A 20,463-nucleotide genomic window follows, 5' to 3' on the forward strand; every position below is an offset into this window, starting at 1 on the left:
TTAAAACATGGAATCACACTTTTATGGACACTCTTTAATGCTTCCTCTGTTTTTGAATCCTTCAGTCTTCTGCTTGACAAACGTTTGAGAACCGACTGCAAGAACCAAGGGGCCAACATTCCCTGGCCGGCCTCCAACCGCTACGAGACACTGCTGAAGCAGCGCCACGTCCAGGTATGTGCTGTGCCAATGGTGCATTTTGTTCGCTCTGTGCTGCTGCCTTTGATGTTTTGATGCCATTGTTGTGTCTGACTAACTGTTCGATAATCTCAGCTTCTAGGCCGCTCCATTGATCTGAACAGGCTCATCACTCAGAGGGTTTCCGCTGCCCTTCACAAGTCTCTAGAGCTGGCCATCAATCGCTTTGAGAGTGAGGACCTCACCTCCATCATGGTTTGTTCATGTTAATCTTTTTTGGATAAATAACACCCTTGCTATCAGTGTCTACCATGTGCATCGGTGTACAGTTGTGGACTATTTTTCTGTCTGCTTAAAGGAACTGGAAGGTCTTCTGGAGATCAACCGCATGACACACAAGCTCCTCAGTAAGTACTTGACTCTGGACAGCTTTGACGCCATGTTCCGCGAGGCCAACCACAACGTGTCAGCTCCCTACGGCCGGATAACACTGCACGTCTTCTGGGAACTCAATTACGACTTCTTGCCCAACTACTGCTACAACGGCTCCACCAACAGGTACGTTAGTTTGGGGTTGCTGCCAATACTTCGCTTGTCCTTCCTGGAGTTAGAGCACACTGGTGGTTTGATACTTAGCTAATTAACTCTGACATTTTTAAAGAGATATAATACAAAACTTGAATTCCTGCCAGCATGATTAATGGCCATTTGTTAGTTACATTAACCAATCAATTAAGGGTAACTCTGGCCCGCACAGGTACTGTGACCCTTTACCTACTTAATACAAGCATTCAGTGCCAGCATCAACTTGTAAATCAGCTGCTCAGCCTCAGACAAACATTTCAAAAAGAAATGCTGTTCATATGGAACCAAATCCCTGATGTTTGTACTATAGAGGATCCCAGCCAGAGGAGAAACTTTCCAATCTGTGGATGAAGAGGAGGCATTCTCAGTGGGGTTAAGATAATCCGTAGCAGCCATGTAGTCTGCGAACTTGCTTGGCCGCTGTATAAGCCACAAATGTTTAATGTTCAGTGTTTGGTTTGTACGTCTTGTATTTCTGCTGTTTGCTTACTTGTGTCTTTGATGACAATGCACACAACACTGCTGCGAAATCATCTACAGCAGCACTGAGGGTGGCAACCCATACAAGTGTGTATGTAAACCTCCTGTCAATGCATACTGCAGGGGGTGGCAGTGATATTACTGCTGTGTGCAGCCTGATGTTTTTGATGGTAGCGACACATGTCTGATTAATCTATGTGTGTGTGTTCAGGTTTGTGCGCACCGTCCTGCCCTTCTCTCAGGAGTTCCAGAGGGACAAGCCGCCCAACGCTCAGCCCCAGTACCTGTACGGGTCAAAGGTCAGTGCACTTTTTTATTAACATCACTTTATTTTATTGGAGTCCATGAGTGGAAGATATTTTTATTGATTTCTGGCTGACTTCTCTTGAGTCCACATGTTGAAGCCAAACATTCATCAGTAGATATATCTGTAGAGTACAAGCAGGAAAGCATCATTATGGTAGAAGATGTGTGACAAGTATTTAAACATGTGCAGGGTAAATGGGGACAAAATGTAAAAGTGAACACTGATAAAAATGTCTTTCATGAGCTTCTTATTTACAAGAGAAACATTCAGTGTAGACAGGATAAAATGTAAAACATCTATCACTAAAAACTCTGAAGTGGCGCATCAAGATTTCAGTTTAAACTGTCTCTGTGAAAACATTTTATATCTCCCAAACACATATAGGATTTCACAGAGCCCAGGAGACGTCATGGAGAAAAATATTGTGCTTTCAATTTAAGTTGAGAAACCTTATGTGCATAAATCAGATGTCATAAAGCAAGACACAGTCTGACTCACAGGATGTAGACTGTGCGTATAGGCCTGCTATTGGCTGCCTATTTCACACCAAATTCTCCCTCTCTTTCAGTGATTATGATTGGTTTGAAGCAGTGGTTCCCAGCTGGTGGGTCACAGGTCCTTTCTTAACGGACCACAAGTGACTCATGAACATGTCAAGTTTGTAAAAACACACTTTATTTTTAAGTGCGGTTAAATTTCCAGCACAGAGCTTTTATTTTGAAGCACTGTTTCTTGCTGTAGAGTGAGAAGCTAGTGGGTGGCTACTTGACAGAAACAGCAAACGAGCTCTATGACGTGGCCAAATGCAAGTGTGACGTTGAGTGTATTAAACTGTGTGGACTTTGAACTAATGACTAAGAAGAAACCTGGACCCTGTGGCTGGACCAGTTGGGAACTGCTGGTTTAAAGAACATACAAACAACCCAGAGCATTTTTCTCCCTTATCGCAGAATTTTGATGGGTTCAGCCCGGCATTTTAAGGATAAAGTGTGGAGATACTGTAAGTCTGGCAATGTGAGACTGAGTAAAACATGATGCCGAGTCAGACGTCCAGTCCTGTTGGAGATGTTTTTATCAGAGCTTACAGTTAAATATCAAAACACATTAAAACTGTCACAGAATCGGAGTTCAGTGCTCGTTGACGTGCAGAAGAGACGGAGACAGAAAGCTGTGTACAGCCTGCGCTCTTACTCTATTGACCTATAAGCTATTTTAAGCACAGTGATGCATCAGTGTCTGTTGCTGACGATCAGGCACAATTCCATCGTATATTTTTTTGGTAAATATGCCCAACCCTGCCTCCTGCACACGAGGCTCTCCCGTGCATTAATTAACACCAGGGTGCAGCCAACAGCTGAGGCTTCTGAGGGGCTAAAATATTTTGCCCCACTCCCTGATTCCAAATAATAAAACTTAATATGATTTAGAACTGATGATGATGATGTTGCCTTGTTAGTTGTCAGACTCAAACTGGTTTTATGCACAATGAATTAATACATGTAAATGGAGCGCTCAGTGTTTTGGTTGCAGTTTGGCCGACTGTGGAGGAACAGATGATACAGTGTGTGTGAGCGTAATAAAAATGTTTCAAGAGCAGGAATTCAGTAATGCGTGCACGCGAATTAGTAATTCAAGAGCACAGATTAGTTTATTTTTCTCCATGACACTCCCCTCGGTTCTGTAGATTTTTATCTGTGGATAAAAACCCCCTCAGGGGCAGTTCAGGCCAAGCAAAACAATGCTATGATGACCTCAATCCAGTTGATTCATGCTGGCTCGGTGCCAGACAGCTTAGCGAATGTCCTCAGCTCGTGGTCCTGGGTAATTATGTGGCCAGCACTCTGCGTCGAGAGAAGGGAGGGTTGCATGATGCTGCCGCGTTTGCCGCTGTCCTCGCTGGTGCGTCTGGGAGTGTAGAGGCGTCCGGATCCGGACATATCTTGGCGGGATGAGTTGGTCATGACATGGCAGCTGTCTGCGGCCTGACCGGGGAGGGAGCAGATGGTGTGGAGACATCCCCACAACAGGACGCCAGCGATGACCAGGAGCAAGATGCAGCAGGTCAGCCAGACGCCCATGGCGAGCTCCCAACCGGCCCTGTCGTGACCTTCGCTGCTGTCACTCGGAGTGCTGAACACCTGGCACTGGTCCCGCACCGGATTGGCCGCCTGACACGTCACACACAGGAAGTAGGCGGTCTGGGGGAGGAGGTTTGCCAGGTGCGTGCTGGTCTGACTGACGGGGATGCGTTCCTCGTGCATGAAGCTCTTGCGCTTGTAGCCCATGAGCAGGCTGTTCCAGTTTGGGTCGTACATGACGCTGTAGAAGGTGTCCAGGCAGCTGGGGGACGACGGCCAGCTCACTCTGGCTGAGGTGGCAGAGATATTATAGACCGCAACCCCCATGATGCAAGGCTGTCGGTCTGCTTGGAGAGCCAAGTTGATATGAGTGAAGTATTTCCTCAGATATCAAAGTCTGGAAAAGACAGATAACAATAACACAGAGTGAGATACTGACAGGAGAATTTCAGATTCATTTTTTCCCAGCAGTGTCTCATTTTTGTTCCTCGCAGCTCAGAGCTTATTTACTGAGCCTCCGTCACTGAACAAGTAGTCATTACATCAGCATGTAAACAGCAGGTTTGTCGGTGTTGTGTTGATTGTTTGGTGTGATTGCAGATTGTTTAGATGACAGTTGAGCCGAATCCCGACTCACCTGTGTCTATAATAGAAACACAAAGGTGATAAAAGATGTAATTGCATTATGCTCGCATTTTCTCAGTGCCTGCTCTCCTTAGATACAGTTTACCACAGACCATTACAGTCAATAACAAATCTTGAGGCTATGGCTGAGCAATATATCTATATCATATTGATGTCGTGATATCGTGAACAATAACGGAAGCTATTATCTTCGCTCTGACATGCTTTGCTAGTAGGTCTTTGCTAGACCTGCTCTTGCTATCTGTCCCCAGCGTTAGTCTTGAAACGGGGAAAGGGCCTCTGAGTTCGCTGCTCCTGTGGTTTGGAAGTTGTCTCAGAGAGCTGGTCTCTTGAAGTGTTTTTAAAAATAGATTTAAAGGAGTTGGAGGAAGGTGCATCAGGTGGTAGATGCTCTGACGGAGCTTTTGCCCCTGTGTGATCCAGGATAGGGTGAGCACAGATGTTGAGCAAATGACATAATGCAGAATGATTTGTGAAGCGGCTCATCTGTGCTGTTGAGTCACCTGCAACGGAACAGGTGACGATCTGACAACCTTGAGCAGTTAAAAACCAGCTGGTCAGGCCTGAACAGGACGACCAGTGGCTTTAGCTTTGTGTTAACTGTCATATTTATTGAAACTCATAGAATACTTTTCTAAAGTTTGTTTTTTTACCCTTTCTTTGTCATTTGTGGACAGTGACAATTGAAGTTGTTAAACAATTTGTATGTTGTTCTTGAATTTGCTGCGCTAATTGTCTTAAAACCAATGAACAATTAGTTAAAAAAAAAATTTGTAAAATTAAAAATAAAAGCTTGTTCTGGACTTAAAACAGACGTCAGGTGGTAAGAGAAGACTTTCAAGTGTTAAAATGTTATTTTCTCAACTTATTTTTTTATTTGAAATAGTTAATAATTAATTAAAGTGTTCACTTTGCATCTTTCCAAATGAACTGACGCTGAGAGGTTTTGATGCTCTCTTTGTGTTTAAACAGAATTTCTAATTGCGATCCAACATTTTATAACTAATTATCGACACCATTTTCAGTACCACAGGGGGAAAATTGACATTGATGGCATGAAATTTAGATTTTTTATCAAAAGATTAATACAACAAGGCTATAAATTTCCTCTTTGTGGTTAGTGGCAGAGACCAACAGAATGACTGTAGTCAAAATTAATAATTAAAGCGATAAGGTGCGGCTGGTATCAGTGTATCGATCCTGTGGAAAGTTAATATTGACACCATTTAAAAAAATTCAGAATCATTGTGTATTAATAAATCAATATTTTTTAGGAACAAGGCACAGTTGTGTTGTTTCTGCTCAATACTCTGTATTTTTACATTTCTAAATAAGCCATCATATTAAATCTTAAAGCAGTAATATTTCAGACACAGATAATCTCACAAGAATAGTTGGTTTTAAATCAGTGTTAGAATATTTTTATGTCATATAATTCAAGTCAAGCCAGCAAGCTTACATCTGGCTTTTTTATCACCAGTCACTGCTGAGATACTTTCATTTATCCACTAATAAGATTTAGGAAATGCACCTTTCACATATTTTCCTGCTGCATCAGCTGCAACAAAACATGATTATCTTTATGGTAATGAGCCGTGTTAGGAGAATAATTAGTGGTCATCTATTTAAAGCTTGACTTACCAGAAAAACACAGCGAGCACGTGTTGACCATACCAATCTGTGGTGCCTCAGGTGTTGGTTCGGGTAGACCGTCCTGTGGTCCTGCTATTCAGTCATCTTAGATCTATTCCACTGTCACTGTATCAAGAGCTCTGACGCTGGGTGCTGCCGTGTCGCTTTTCAATCTCAGGAGTGGACCAGAGATCGGTGTGTCCTTGTCTCCGCTGCTGCCACATTAAGTGGGAGTGCTGCTGGATTAGAGCAGCAGCAGCTTCAACTCTCTGCCGACAGACGGGGGAGAGAGCGAGTCTCATGCAGTGGATTTTAGAGAAGAGTGTGTAGATCCAAATGGGTCATTATATGTAATAAAAATCTTTTTAAATGGTTGTTAATTTAGCCTCTCTGATTTTTTTTTTGTCCCTACTTTTTTATCCTGCTAGTTCACCTACAGATATCATTGTTTTTTCCTTTATCATTATGAAGCAAATGTTGATAGGACTATGTAATAGCTGTAGAGTTATGACACCATCTGTATTTTGATTGGTTTGCTATAAGCCTCTCTTTCACCGTGCAGTTCTGTCTGCCACAGAGTACGATCTCCCAGGAAAGTGAAGGCTCGATTTACGACACAAAGACGTGCATCGAATGTTGCACACCCAAAATAGGGAGAGGAGAGCTGTTTTGTTTTCCTCTATAGCTATCCCCAGTTGTCAGAGATTATCAATGTAAGTTCTTCGCAGTCTTTATCCCTAGTAGTGGAAATGGCGGACACTGGAACAACAAAAGACCTGTGGAAACTGTGGTAGATTGACTAGCACTTTGGTCCATATTCCAGTATCTGGTCAGGTACCTCCTGGGTGATTCCCAGATGTGTTTTGTCTTAATTTTATGCCCAGGTTCGGTTCTGGGTGAAAAAAAGGGACATACAGGTCGAATCACACACGTTGGATGAAAAATTTATTAAAATTAAGTTACAGTTATCATGAATTTAATTAAGTGTTTTCACGTTTTAATCCTGTGACTGCTGACTTTGTGTGTCGGCTCTGCCTTCTGCACCATTTCGAATATGGGAGCTGCTTTAATCAGGTGTGTTACTAAAGGGCAAGTTGACTATGTGCTGGTCAGTATCATGAATAAGTAAAAAAAACATTTGTTTAAATTTTATTTCCAAAATTAACTTTGTTTTAAAATAAACTAGTTTCAAATGTATGGAATGTATTTACCAGCCCATGGTTATTATAGGACTTGCTGTTTCGGGTCGAGGCAAGGATTGAACGTGGCAGAACGGGTGCGGTATTGCACGTTACGGATCTGGTTCGGGACTGAGTTTTGAAAATCAGACTTGTTCAGGACTCTGCTTTGGTCATTTTTCTGGTATTTTGAAAAGCTAGCGACAGGGTGTGGAGAGGATCTGAAATGTTCAGTTGGTCAATCCATCTGTGGAACCATTTGTTCTGCAGCAAAGTCTCTCAACAGCTGCTGGCCAGATTGTCGTTGAATTTACTGGATATTCATGGTCCCCAGAGGATAATTCCTAATGTTGCGAGTGATCCCCTGACACTGGTGTTCCCATTGAGCAAATACTGTCGCTTGTACACAATAAAATACCAAAATTTAAGAGGCAGATTGATGTGAAGTTTATCTTTTGAATCTGGAACGCTCCATGAGCTTCCTGCTGCTGCCCTCAGGCTGAAATCATAACTTTGCACACAAGATGTCTCATCATCTACCAGGCAGGGTGCCAGGAAATTCAAAGATTTATTGTTGTGACAACACAGTACAGATTTGCACTGAGAAGTGTATTTGTAATTTGGGATGATGCGCCTATTTTTATTGATGATCTCATGTCGAATACTGTATTTAGCCACACTACTGTTGTGACTCCATGGATGGTCATGTGGGTTGGTTGGTTCACCATTTCCAGATGGAAATATCTCAGAAAGTATAGGATGGGTTGCCATGAAATTTTGTACATTCCTGGTCCACAGAGGATGAATTCTAATGACTTTGGTGATCCCTGACTTTTTCATCTAGCGCTCCCATTCAGTTAGAAATTTAATTTATTGAGTGGAATATCTCAACCTGCATTATGGGTGACGAAAGCATACAATGTTTATCCTAGTGATAGAATAAGTGTTTGACTTCTCATCACCACCTGTCTGTCCTCTGATTGCAGACCTTGAATCTGGCGTACAGCAGCATATTTGGCAGCTACAGGAACTTTTTGGGTCCCCCGCACATCAAGGTCATGTGCAGACTGCTGGGCTACCAGGGCATCGCTGTGGTGATGGAGGAACTGCTGAAGGTGGTCAAAAGCCTGGTGAGTAGGACAGTGAGCAGTGAAGGTGTGTGTCGGGGGGGTGTAGTTTCATTACTGGAACTTCCTGCTTCCAGAAGAGAGGTTGATTGTAAGGCAGGTTTAAAGAGGTTGCTTTCCTTGTTAGTTATGAATGAGACTGATGTCATCATCATCATATACTAAATAAACAATGGATCTGTTTGTGTGTGTGTGTGTCTGTTCTTCATGGTTTCCTCTTTAAGGAATACTTCATCCTCCAAATGTATCAGTTCATCACCCCGTGTTACGCTGAACAACTTGGTTTTTCTCACTTGCCTCCACGGTGAACGAAGAATCCAAGAACTGAAGACGTAGGAGTCTGTGTTTAACAATCAGTTTACAAATTCTTACACAACTCATGCAGTATTATCCAAGTACCATTTATCCAGCCATTTGCTCATTGCTTGTCAACGGATGTTTTTATCAGCTGTTATTAAACACGGACCCCTATGACTTCCGTTCATCAAGAATTTTCTTTGTTTCTGGATTCTTCGTTTGCCAGAGGCTGGTGAGAAAACCAAAGTTTTCTTCAAGAATTCACTGTTAAACGGGATGAATAATTGATACACAACTAATCACTCAGGGGTGAAGTATTCCTTTCACTGAATATTTGAACTGTATATGCTGCCGTTTAATGCTCTCCTTTTGTTTTATAGCTTCAGGGCACCATAATGCAGTATGTGAAGACCCTGATGGAGGTGATGCCCAAGATCTGCCGACTTCCCCGCCACGAGTATGGTTCCCCAGGTAAGAGGCCATGTAGTCTGCTAACTGGAAGATTGATCAATGCACCAACAATCAGTTAAAGTCATGAAAGCGTGCATAAAAAAGACTCAAGGTTCATTGCTATGATCATAATTTTATCTAATTTCGTTTGTACGTCTGTTAAATGCACTTAAATGACGAACATGAAAAAACCTTGCGTAGTCATGCCTTTAATTTGGACGTTGTTACTTCACTTCATTTTTCAAATCCCACAGACATCTTTTATTTCAAACCACAGTCTGAAACTGAAAGGAACTGGTCACCAAAATGTCCCTGCGGGTCAGTCTGGAGGTCGCACTCCTCATAAAAGAACCAGGCTGTGCCAACAATAAGCTAATTTAAAGTAACTGAAGCTTTGAAATGCGAGAGACACCAGTCACACTGTTATTGAAACAAACTTTTGTGAAAACACCTTCAGCCAATAACATAGCATCAAACCTCTATGAAGTGATAGAACATGGAGGGCTGGTAAACTGTGTGACAGATATGAAATAAGGTGGGAGATGAGATATTTAGACTGTGTTGTTTTGTTTCAGGTATCCTGGAGTTCTTTCACCATCAGCTAAAGGACATTGTTGAGTACGCTGAGCTCAAGACAGTGTGTTTCCAGAACCTGAGGGAAGTGGGCAACGCCATGCTGTTCTGTCTGCTGAGCGAGCAGAGTCTGGTACAGATCTCAAGTTATAACTAAATCTCCATTTTTGATGCAAATGTGATGCGTGGAGTTGATTTCTTAGATAGTCTTGCGGTGTGTCACTGCACTGACATCACATCCATGTTCCAATCACTGAGCAGGTTGTGCGTCAGTCTTCTGATATAACCTTGGATAGATTTATTTACAGGATTGCATTTATCTGGAGAATATCACTTCCTCTGAATGCAATTCAAATGTCTTTCATACCTTTTTTATGTCTGTGTTTTGACTCTGATTGCGTCTTTCTCACAGTCACAGGAAGAAGTTTGTGATTTGCTGCACGCTGCACCTTTCCAGAACATTCTTCCAAGAGTTCATGTCAAAGGTAAATCCAAGAGAGAGCACAGTTTATTTTGAAGTGCAGAGGTCCTTCTGAAGTGTTTGTACAGTAGCTGTGTCAAATGCTTACACACAAAGAAGGCCGGCATTCACTGCGAGAAATGAAAGTCAGCAGTAATCATTGAAATGTGGGGATAATGGAACACATTTTCAGACGGTCTTTCCTGCCGGGCACCCATGGTGTTTCACTCGTTCATACACATAGTGGCAGAAATGGCATGACGAATGATAAGAGAACAAGAGAAGGAAGTGCAAACCTTAGCAACTTTCTCACCTCTCCACCAGTCTCCCATTAAATGTACCTGCCTCTTCCCTAATGTCAGCTGGGATAGGCTCCAGCCCCCCGATGACCCCCAACAGGATAAGCGGTTATGGAAAATGAATGAATGAATAATAATGACTAATAAAGGAATAGTGCATTTGGTAGGGACTGTTTCCAGCCACAAGTAATACAAATATAATACACTCATTAGTGCCATAGATTTTATAATTTAATGGTCGTAGCCAAAGTGATGTCATCTTTCGGGTTGAGGCCTTCAGTTTGGCATTTTGGTCGTCACCGTCTTGGATCTTTGGAGCAAGAAATGACCATATTTGGATGAGAGGCTGGATCTAACTGTAATGCTAGCTGCTAGCTTGGTTAGCACAGTGCATTCACAGTATACAGTTAATTGTGGTGATGCTAATGCTAATTTTTGCCAGCGAAAATCAGCCTAAAAATTAAAACAAAATGTGCTTAATAAAAAATCTGAATATCCGACTCTTTAGAAGGACTGAACAACACACTGAAACAGCGACAGCTATGATTATTTGGGTTTAAACCTTGGTTACATTACCTATCCAGCGCTGTTGGCTGTGGTAGTTACTTGTCAACGGATGGCACCCACCCGTCACTCAAATCAGCCACGCCCTTAATTATGTTATACTTCAAGCCTTAATAACATTTAAAAAGGTGAGTTATATAAAAGCTCACCCCCTGTCCAATTGTCATCAAGGCTGAATTGGCTATAAAGACCAAAAATGTTTTTTGTACCAGGTTGTAAACATGTTTTTTTCTGCTGTAAAGTTGGACATTTTAATATGGGAGTCTATGGAGATTCACTCACTTTTAGAGTCAGCCTCAAGTGGCCATTAGAGGAACTGCACTTCTCTGTTGGCTTCAGTTTTTAGCTTCAGAGGTTGCCGCTTGGTTCATGCTTCATGGAGCAACATGTCACCTAATTCAACAGCTCATTGGGTGTTTTCAGACAACAATGGAGCTCTGAAGCACAGAGGAATAAACTTTATCAGGGTTTGGATACACACACTGTACTATGTTGATTTGTTGACAAGAATAAAAATATAGAATATCACCAGACTCATCTTGTCACACTTTTCTTTTCCATGCTGTGTGCAGAGGGAGAACGCCTGGATGCTAAGATGAAGCGCTTGGAGGCAAAATACACAGCGCTGCATCTGGTTCCACTGATAGAGCGCCTCGGCACCCCGCAGGTACAGCTATGACCAGGAGCTGTCTTTACTGAGTTCACTGCTGAGTCAGCTTTGTTATCATGTCACATGTGAAAGATTTTGATCTGTTTGATATCACAGCCCTCAGTTTGTTTATTTTTTATTCATCTCCTGCCTCACTTCTTTTTTTAAGCAAATAGCCATTGCTCGCGAGGGCGACCTTCTGACCAAAGAGAGGCTGTGCTGCGGTTTGTCCATGTTCGAGGTCATCCTCACACGTGTGCGAGGCTTCTTGGACGACCCCATCTGGCGCGGTCCGCTGCCCAGCAACGGCGTGATGCACGTGGACGAATGTGTGGAGTTCCACCGTCTGTGGAGCGCCATGCAGTTTGTGTACTGCATCCCTGTGGGAGCCCACGAGTTCACAGTGGAGTGAGTGCAGCAGCACACGACATCTGCACCACATCCTCTCACCACGTGATTTTAAAGCACCACGTTTTACTCACACACCCCCATCTCTGCTTCACAGGCAGTGCTTCGGAGACGGCCTTCACTGGGCCGGCTGCATGATCATTGCCCTGCTGGGACAGCACAGGCGCTTTGACATCCTCGACTTCAGCTACCACCTTCTCAAGGTGCAGAAGCACGACGGCAAGGACGAGGTCATCAAGAGCGTGGTGAGTTGGAGGAAGATTAGCAATATTGTCATAATGGAAGATCACATTTGCAGTCTTATAAGTGTCATTTTTGTATGACTTTCAGGCATTTTTTAAATTGCATCATAAAACTGAGGAGAGCAAATTAAAACAATTAGTGCAGCACTTTACGTTGTCATATCATCTGTATCAAGTGATGTGAATCATTCCATTTAGATTCAGATATTGTATCATACTATTGTACTTCAGCTGTAGAAAGAATATTTTTAAGATGCAGCAGCAGAGGTGTTTTGCAGTGTGGCTGTGAAGAGGCTCTGTGCTTCAGTTTACCCTGATCCTTTATGTGGCATTAACCCTATCAGCTTGTAAAAGGCGGCAAGTTTACTTTTACTGCACAAAATTTACGGTTGTTTCACCAAAACACGACTAATTTTGTTAAGTCGACTTTGTCTCTAAGCACAAGACACTAAGGGTGCTCTCAGACCTAGAGTCTTACTTTGACTAATTTGGTTACAAAGTTGAATGATTGCCTGGAGTTGGTTCGTGTTCTCAGTGTTCCTTTGTAACCGGACTGAGACCACCTCTTCAAGAAGGACTTGGTCCAGTTGTTTTGGTGTGCACCTGGGTGTGATTGCTGTGTTCACACCTGCCCAAACAAAACGCATTTAAGGGGCAAACAAACTTGAGTTTGATTGAACTGAATATAAAAAAATATATGAAATTATTGCTGTCTTCTAAGAGTTGGTGGTCAAGTAAGTGCATCAAACAATAGTTTATCTTTTGTCCTCTGCTTAAAATCATGCCATCTTCTTTTACAGCCTGAAGGTGTGCGTTTGAGAACACCGGCACTGACAGACTGGGATATTAAATCCTAGATACAGTTTCTCTCGGTCACGTTTAAATGCCTTGCCTTAAGTTTTGAGGAAGGCCTTATCGGCCATTGATTATATTGATTGTCACTTGAGTTAGATAAGGAAAAAAGTGCATATATTGGTATCAGTATCAGGTATTGGTAAAATAAGTTGTTACATATCCACATATTGGATATTGGTAAAAAAAAATCCAATATCGTTGATCTCTAGCCGAGTTCTTACCGCAGCCGCTCAGGTTTGAGTCTGACCAGGGCCCTCTGCTGCAGGTCCTTCCCTTCTCTCACTAGATAAGGCATTAAAAATGCCCCCAAAAAAAACTTAGTGGCCGTGCTTGGGCTGTTGTATCATTAGCGGAATATATTTTGTGAATCGGAACTTAATACAGGGCAGATAGCAGTTTCAAGTGATGCGCAAATTATGGTGCTTTCAGGGGACACAATCTGATCTTCATGAATTCGCCCCTCACTGTGTTCGTATTTCCTGCTTCCCTTTAGCCACTGAAGAAGATGGTTGACAGGATCCGCAAATTCCAAGTCATCAACAACGAGATTTTCGCCATCCTAAACAAGTACATGAAGTCTGGAGACGGAGAGAACATGCCGGTGGAACACGTCCGATGCTTCCAACCACCGATTCACCAGTCACTCGCCAGCAGCTGAGGTGGTGCTGCTGCCGCCATCAATTCTGTGGACCAGCGTAAAGTTCCAAACACTGTCAGCATTACCAGACTATCCACAAATATTCCTCCTCACTTACTTTGGGTCTTCAGTAGCAAAGGACCAGTACATGTAGGGAAGTTGGGCCACATTTTTTTGTCAGAATGACTTTTTTGTATTCACTTGTGCCTTATCAGAAATGAATAGCTATTTCCCTTTTTTTTTTGGATGAACTATTCTTTGTTTTATATTTGCAGAAAGATATAGATCAGGGAGGTGAAATTAGTTTTATCAGATAAGTATTTAAGGGTTTGCAGTGGTGGAATATTAAGGGTGTTCAGTTACCTATTTTAAGTGGGGGTGAAGGTAAATCTGTATTTTCTATATTGTTGAACATGCATGCTAAACATTTTAAAGGAAATGGAAAAGTAACAAAGTGCATACTCATGTTAAGCATTTATTCACTGTGCCTTCAAATGTTTTAATCATTTTAATTCAATAAATATGTAACAAATCTGTTGGTTCATCTCGAGAGCTTTTCATGTAAACGCTACAAAAAAAAGTTCAGAACGACTTCCAACAAAAATTGTTGTTACTTTCAAGTATCACGAAAACTCAAATCATAGTGTTTGTCCTTCTTTTAAATGTAGCCATTGTCAGCAGGACGTCATATAGAATATATATTAAAACTTTCATCGTTTTGATTTATAGAAAGTAAGTCAGTGCATGAATATGCATGTACATATAACAAAACAGTTCTTAAAAAACTCATATTTACAGCGCTACAGAGGAATGAAATTAAGTTCTAACTGTAACAGAATACAACCAGGTCATATTCTGAGAAAAGTAAGGCAAATTAAAACGTTAAATACAATCCACTGGTCTCTCCAAGTCACTTCCCCCAAACAGTTGATTGTCTTATTGTCATATACCCCAACAATGCCATGGTTGGTGAGTCAGTATGTAGGCAGCTGAAAAAAAAGAGTTTCTTAGTGATCCAATGAGGAAGTCATTGCTCCGTTCCTTCTAGAGACGCTATCAAAAGGCAAGCCCATTTCTCTGTCCTCCATGTCCTCAATGGACTCATTATGTAGCAGCTCGTAGGTGCTGTGGGACCCCATGCCGTTGGCCGCGGGAAAGGCCCGTTCCTCCTTCCTCATGGACACGGCGAGGGAGGCCAAGCTAACGCTAACGTCTTTGAAGGCATGGAGCAGGAAAATACCTACGATGATTGTGAGGAAGCCACTGAGGGTGCCGATCACGTCGTCCGTGCCCATGTGCCCCCACTCCTTGAAGAGGATTGCGGAGCAGGTGAGCACAGATGTAGTGAAGAACACGTAGTAGATGGGAGTCACCAGGGAGGTGTTGAATATGTCCAGAGCCTTGTTCAGATAGTTGATCTGCGTGCTCACACAGGCCACCAGACCCAGAAGCAAGATCCACGCCAGTGGGTTTTTCACCACGTTTTTCCCGGCGATTGCTTCCTTGATGCCGATACCCAGTCCTTTGACACATGACACTGATAGTGCCCCAATTACTGAGCAGATGGTGATGTAGACGAGGATGTTGGTCTGACCGTGACGGGGACCCACAACAAATATGAAGATGAGGGCTACGATGATGACGATAGTGGCAAAGATGAAAAACCCTAGGAGAAAGGAAAAAAGAGGGTGTTTAAATGCACTTAACATAAATATGAAGAATTAAAATATCAATAGAGATGTAGTATTTGATCTTGAAGGATAACTTCTATTTGTTTTGTGTCTAAGTGACTATTGGGAACCACAGTTTTTGAAATTGGCCCATTTCAAGTGAGTGATGCAGCCTGCAGCAGCAAAACAGGCTACAATGTAACCACAATGATTCACCGTTTACATCCACTAATAAGGCTTGTTTTTGCCACTGACAGGCTCATTTTATTGTTTCAAGTTTCTGACAACATTATGGGAAAGATCCGTACAGAGGTAGAACTTTTTGTTAAAGAGTAAGATCCTATTGATGTGATAGAAACAGCCCCAAAATCTTCATCACCAAACCCACCAGATTCCCTTTAATATATTCAGTAATTTTAGCATGTATACGGGCAGCATATTTTCACCTCTAACTGGTGAATTAAGGGTTTATTTCAGCCAAACCAGAGTTGGTGATTGTTGAGACAGTGGAAAGACGGACAAAGATGGGTTTTATATGATTATTTTTTTGTTTCTGTCAGTTTTGAATGAAGCATGTTTCATGATGATAAAATTACCGTTTCTTTAAATGGAATCTGGTGGGTTTGGCGATATCAAATTCAGAGCTGTTTCTGGTTAAACCAAAAAGATCTCACTCTTGAATATAAAGGATTATCTCTGTAGGGATCCTTTCCATGATGTTGTCAGACTTAACATAACAATCTGAGCCTGTCAGTGGCAAAAACAAGCACTTATAGTGGACATAAACTGATGGTGTATAATCTCTCCGAGTGTTAACATGGGAAAAAAGGGTCAAGGTTGGAGTTATCCTTTAACTTGTGCAAAATTGGCACCATTCTGAAATGGAATAGCTGCATTTGTTTCAGTCTTTTAATATTTTTGTTATGAAACGTGACTAGGAGGTAAACTTTGTTGAGAAAAATATCGCTGAACACAATTTCTGTACCTGGATCAACCAGCTTCTGGGCCATGTCCTCAAGGCTGCTGATCTCTTCCTCTTGCGGAGCGTGAATTACCATGGTGGTGGAGCCCAGGATGCTTAGCAGGCAGCCGAGCTTCCCATGCAGGTTTAACCGCTCCGTCAGGAAGTACGACGACAGCACTGCGCTGCAATGACAGATTTGCAGTCAGTGACTGCACTCCACAAAGACATTTACAAACAGAAAGAAAAAGTCAATGCAGACGAGGTTCAAGTGTCCAAGTCATGCTGTGAGTCATCTGTACCTGACAAGCACACTGAGGGCTCCCAGTGGGGTCACCAGGGTCGCAGGAGCAAAGGCGTATGCTGCGAAGTTGGCTGCTTCACCAGCTCCCACTGTAAGGGATTAAGACACATTTAAGTTAACCACCAAATATGAAAAGGATAATTATGTTGTAATAAAAGGTACACTAAGGTAAACATTGAAATAGTGTCTGAGGTTTAAGTCTGTTGCAAAAATATTAAGCACAAAGATCCCCTCCCACCTAGGCATGGGTTTGGAAATTTGCAGGTCAAAAGACATCAAACAGTCTAGGGTTTAAGTTCAGTAACATTTCAATAACATATTTCAATGAATGGTGAGGATTTACAATACACTAAAATATAGTTATTTTAAAGATAGTAAAGAAAAATCAGTAACATGTAACCTAGACATCTGAAAAACACGCTTTCAACCAACCTTCTGTACGTGACATTCAGAGCATTTATATAGCAGCAGCCCACTATTTGCTCTGTAAAGATATAGTGGAGTACTCGCATCCTACCCTGAGGACAAAGTCGCGCCACTTTTGTGTACCTTGTGATCCGAGCTTCTCTGTGGTTTGTTGTGGTAGACGGTTCGGCTGCGCTTCCATGTCAATATATGCATATCCCAGCACTTTTGCCACTGTGTAGCGGCTTCTGGGGTTAGCACCGTTAGCTGCTAGCTGCCGGCTCAGCCACTAACCATGTTGAGAACGGCATCCAGACAACTCATACGCTTTGAAGGCTTTGAGGCCAATTTGGTCATGTAATGCCCTGGGGACTTTTTCCCATAGACTTGCGTTGTGAAAGATATGTCTGTAAATCAGTGGATACTTTTTTCAAGTGTCACAACCTCGCAAAATGACTCTTTTCACTATTGAGATATGATCCATTTGGCCAAATAATGTTTCAAAATTCTAGAAGAGCTGCACAATTTAAGTAATTTTTAACTCCATTCAAGATAATAGAAGGCTACACTGGAAGTTAGCCACTTAGCCGCTGCTGCGCCTGCTGCGCCTGCTGCGCCTGCTCTATGGGTCTCAGGATGTGGAAGGTCTGGGGTCTCATTTACAAACACTGCGTACACACAAAACGAGGCCTGCGAGAGGTGTGCGCCACTTCCCATGCATAGGTTGTGATCTAAAAAAAACAGACTACATGGGACAAACTTTAACCCATGTTTACGAACATTTTGGAGACAGGAAATTGGCGATGCACATGGTGAGGTGGAAGCCTCATTGAAGAAATTGTCGAATATTTTTTGCCGCATGCCATTTTTACGTACATTTTTAGTTTGGGTCCTAAGCACTGTTTTATAAACGACACCCCAGTCAAGCTTTTTTGGCTTCATGTGCCACTGAGCAACTTTCATAGAAATGAACGGGGTCCCGTTTCCAAAGCTGTATCCAGTTCTCTTTGTACATCCATGCTTTAACCCAGTTTTTAATTTCAACACCTAAACATTATTCAACCTGCAAAAGTCACCAGATCTACGCTAACTTGGCTCGTACCTGATCTCATTTTCAATCACTGAGTGTCATTACTTACTTGATAGTAGACCAGCCCACCATAGCCATTCTTTTAGATATGCATGTCCACCCTGACCTGAAGGGCAAAAAAACACACAGGTGTATTTTAGAACATGTGATTTCCCTCATTTGAATAAAACTTGCATGTAAGCAAAACCTCAAATTATGTAATCATCACACTAAAAGTCAGGCAGCTGCACTGGATTTGAGCTGAAGGTGAAGTGAAATGGCAAAGTTAATGTTTACCAGGTGTTAAGGGAGTGCACACACATGCCTACAAACACAAACACACCCTGCAGAGGTGAGCAAAACAAAGCAACCCTGAAATGTAAGGAAGTTATTAGGTATGCTAATGGGCTGTTCCCACTGGTTTGGCTACTTAGCGGACAGCGTTGCACAACAACAGCAGGGAGTGCCTAAACTCGGCTGACAAAGGTAGATTATATGTTTCTAGGTGTAAGGTTAGTGGTGATGAGCATTACTCAGAAAAGGTCAGTACCTGCTCGCATCGATCCCTTCCTCGCCAGCCTCAGAAGTCCTTTCTTCTTGAGGATAAAACTGCCTCCGATGAAGATGCTGGAGCTGATGGCCAATCCCAGACCGATGTAAAAATCATACTTCCCCCTGTCCTGACCCATAGTGAGGCTGGATGTGTTGGAGTGGTCTGTCACATTTACGGCCAAACAGTGCAGATGCTGACCAAAGGTACAGTTCTGGCCAGCCCAGACACCTGAGAGCAGAGCATATGGAGGAAAACAAAGCGTTAATGAGCTGCTGTGGACAATGGTGAGAGCATGATTCAAGCAGCAATGACCTACCGTCCCCACAGGAAATATTACAAAGTGGAAAATCCATGATTTGATGTGTGGGAAGAATCCATCAGAGTTAAAGCACATTTAGTACTGAGTAGTTTCACTGCCGGCTGGTCCCATACAGACACAGAGTGACTGTTGAATGACCAACCGGTTGTTTGGGTGTTGCATTTAAAAAGCCTTCCAGCAGCTATGTCAATATTCTTCTGCCAAGACACAGGAATTCAGGAAATGACACGCCACTGAGGTAAATGTTAACCTGAGCACGCTAGGTGCAGCTCGTAAACCAGCTAGCATAAAGTCGTCTTTTTACAGCCAGTTTGCTAACTATCCGGCTATAACGTGTCAGTACACTTTTCTTTATGATAAGCAGCACAATAATGGTGTCACATAGTTACATTTGGGTCATTTTACGAGGATTTAACTGCGAGTATATTGCTCCTTAGCCACGTTAGCTTATATTAGCGCGACGGCTAACTGGTTAGCGAGCGAAGTCAGTTGGCGTTAACCAGGAAACGGGGTTGTTTGTTAGGTTTGAGAAAAGTCACAATAAGAGTTTAATACCTGTCCAAAGGTGGCTGGTGTCCCCAGAAAAGAACAAAGCGGTAGTAGCTAGAGGTTAGCTAACAGCTAGCCTACTTCCTGCTTCCGTGGCTAGCCATCACATAGCTACCGCTCTCTTCAGTCAGCCAGCAGCAACTCCGCTTGACGACTGCCGCACTGCGAGCTTCTTCTTCTGCTTATGAGAGGAGATGTGGCCGCTGATCTGTGTGCCCTCCGCAGGCTGAAGTCCAGTACCACACACATAAACACACACTGGAGCTGGATACACAGCCAAGTCTTAATAGTATTCACCATGAGAGTTTTATTGCATTCATTATAAACACTATCAATAGCAATAATACAACAACTAATAATAATACATTTATTTATATGTATATGTCTTTTTTAGTGGGAGCAAGGTACTTATTAATGTTAATTCTCAAGATAATTTACTATAAATTCATATGCCTTTCTGATCTTTCACTTAAAGGAGACACCACCCAATTAAGAATTCCAGCATGCTATTTCCATGGCCTTGTAAAGTTCAGTCCATTTCTGTAAACATGATCTACTTTCTCTAAAATCCAGAAACTTGTGATGTCATTGAGTTCCCCAGGGATGATGTTTCTCTGTAACTGGTTTAAATCTTATCTTTCTGATAGAGAATTGTATGTAACAATGGATGAATGTTCATCCAAAAGCTATAAACTGGATTGTGGGGTCCCCCAAGGTTCAATTTTAGGTCCAACACTTTTTAATTTATACATGCTGCCACTTGGGAATGCCATCAGGTGGCACGGCATCAGTTTCCATAGTTATGCTGATGATACTCAGCTGTACATTGCCGTGTCTCCTGATGACTCAGGGCCAATTGATGCCCTTTTTAACTGTATTTTAGATATGAAGTCCTGGATGGCAGAAAACTTTCTTCAACTCAACCAGGACAAAACCAAGGTCTTATACATGTTTTATTCAGCAAGATAATATTCACAAATTAATACCATTGTCATGATTGTCGAAGCCAAAATACAAAAACCAGAAGTT

At 42.3% G+C, this 20,463-nt stretch overlaps 3 protein-coding genes across 4 annotated transcripts in view; 1 reads left to right on the top strand and 2 right to left on the bottom strand.

Annotated features, from left to right (window-relative positions):
• cyfip1 (cytoplasmic FMR1 interacting protein 1) overlaps window positions 1-14,138 on the top strand; it is a 41,173-nt gene extending 27,035 nt beyond the window's left edge. Inside the window, exons 20-31 of the mRNA XM_050054114.1 lie at window positions 66-174; window positions 274-393; window positions 497-696; window positions 1,415-1,502; window positions 8,030-8,173; window positions 8,848-8,938; window positions 9,493-9,623; window positions 9,903-9,975; window positions 11,386-11,480; window positions 11,632-11,870; window positions 11,968-12,115; window positions 13,461-14,138. Coding sequence (XP_049910071.1) covers window positions 66-174; window positions 274-393; window positions 497-696; window positions 1,415-1,502; window positions 8,030-8,173; window positions 8,848-8,938; window positions 9,493-9,623; window positions 9,903-9,975; window positions 11,386-11,480; window positions 11,632-11,870; window positions 11,968-12,115; window positions 13,461-13,625 — 1,603 coding nt within the window. The 3' untranslated portion in view covers window positions 13,626-14,138. The remainder of the gene's footprint in view (window positions 1-65; window positions 175-273; window positions 394-496; window positions 697-1,414; window positions 1,503-8,029; window positions 8,174-8,847; window positions 8,939-9,492; window positions 9,624-9,902; window positions 9,976-11,385; window positions 11,481-11,631; window positions 11,871-11,967; window positions 12,116-13,460) is intronic.
• LOC126396220 (fibronectin type III domain-containing protein 9) lies at window positions 1,720-6,263 on the bottom strand. The gene is made up of 2 exons (XM_050054117.1): window positions 5,875-6,263; window positions 1,720-3,985 (listed from the first exon to the last, which is right to left on the bottom strand). Exon 2 carries the CDS (start codon window positions 3,913-3,915, stop codon window positions 3,277-3,279), a length of 639 nt encoding a protein of 212 aa, XP_049910074.1. The 5' UTR covers window positions 3,916-3,985; window positions 5,875-6,263; the 3' UTR covers window positions 1,720-3,276.
• On the bottom strand, window positions 14,098-19,612 carry nipa2 (NIPA magnesium transporter 2). 2 transcript variants are annotated; one of them, XM_050054116.1, is made up of 6 exons: window positions 19,441-19,612; window positions 18,564-18,794; window positions 18,084-18,140; window positions 16,538-16,628; window positions 16,260-16,420; window positions 14,098-15,270 (listed from the first exon to the last, which is right to left on the bottom strand). In XM_050054116.1, exons 2-6 carry the CDS (start codon window positions 18,700-18,702, stop codon window positions 14,612-14,614), a joined length of 1,107 nt encoding a protein of 368 aa, XP_049910073.1. In that variant the 5' UTR covers window positions 18,703-18,794; window positions 19,441-19,612; the 3' UTR covers window positions 14,098-14,611. The 2 variants fall into 2 exon arrangements, with proteins under 2 accessions (XP_049910073.1, XP_049910072.1); XM_050054115.1 differs by lacking the exon at window positions 19,441-19,612 and adding an exon at window positions 18,883-19,035.
• Window positions 19,613-20,463: the final 851 nt, after the last annotated feature.

This window comes from Epinephelus moara, chromosome 10 (assembly GCF_006386435.1).
Source record: "Epinephelus moara isolate mb chromosome 10, YSFRI_EMoa_1.0, whole genome shotgun sequence".
In the NCBI taxonomy this organism is placed as follows: Eukaryota; Metazoa; Chordata; class Actinopteri; order Perciformes; family Serranidae; genus Epinephelus; species Epinephelus moara.

Excerpts from the sequence above, each read along its gene's own strand:
- nipa2 (XM_050054115.1), bottom strand. The coding sequence starts at position 18,919 with ATGGATTTTCCACTTTGTAATATTTCCTGTGGGGACG. Across the intron at positions 18,141-18,563 it reads GAAGGGATCGATGCGAGCAG|GTCAGGGTGGACATGCATAT; the intron begins GTACTGACCTTT and ends TTTGCCCTTCAG. Across the intron at positions 16,421-16,537 it reads GCCCTCAGTGTGCTTGTCAG|CGCAGTGCTGTCGTCGTACT; the intron begins GTACAGATGACT and ends CTGTCATTGCAG.
- LOC126396220 (XM_050054117.1), bottom strand. The coding sequence starts at position 3,915 with ATGGGGGTTGCGGTCTATAATATCTCTGCCACCTCAGCCAGAGTGAGC.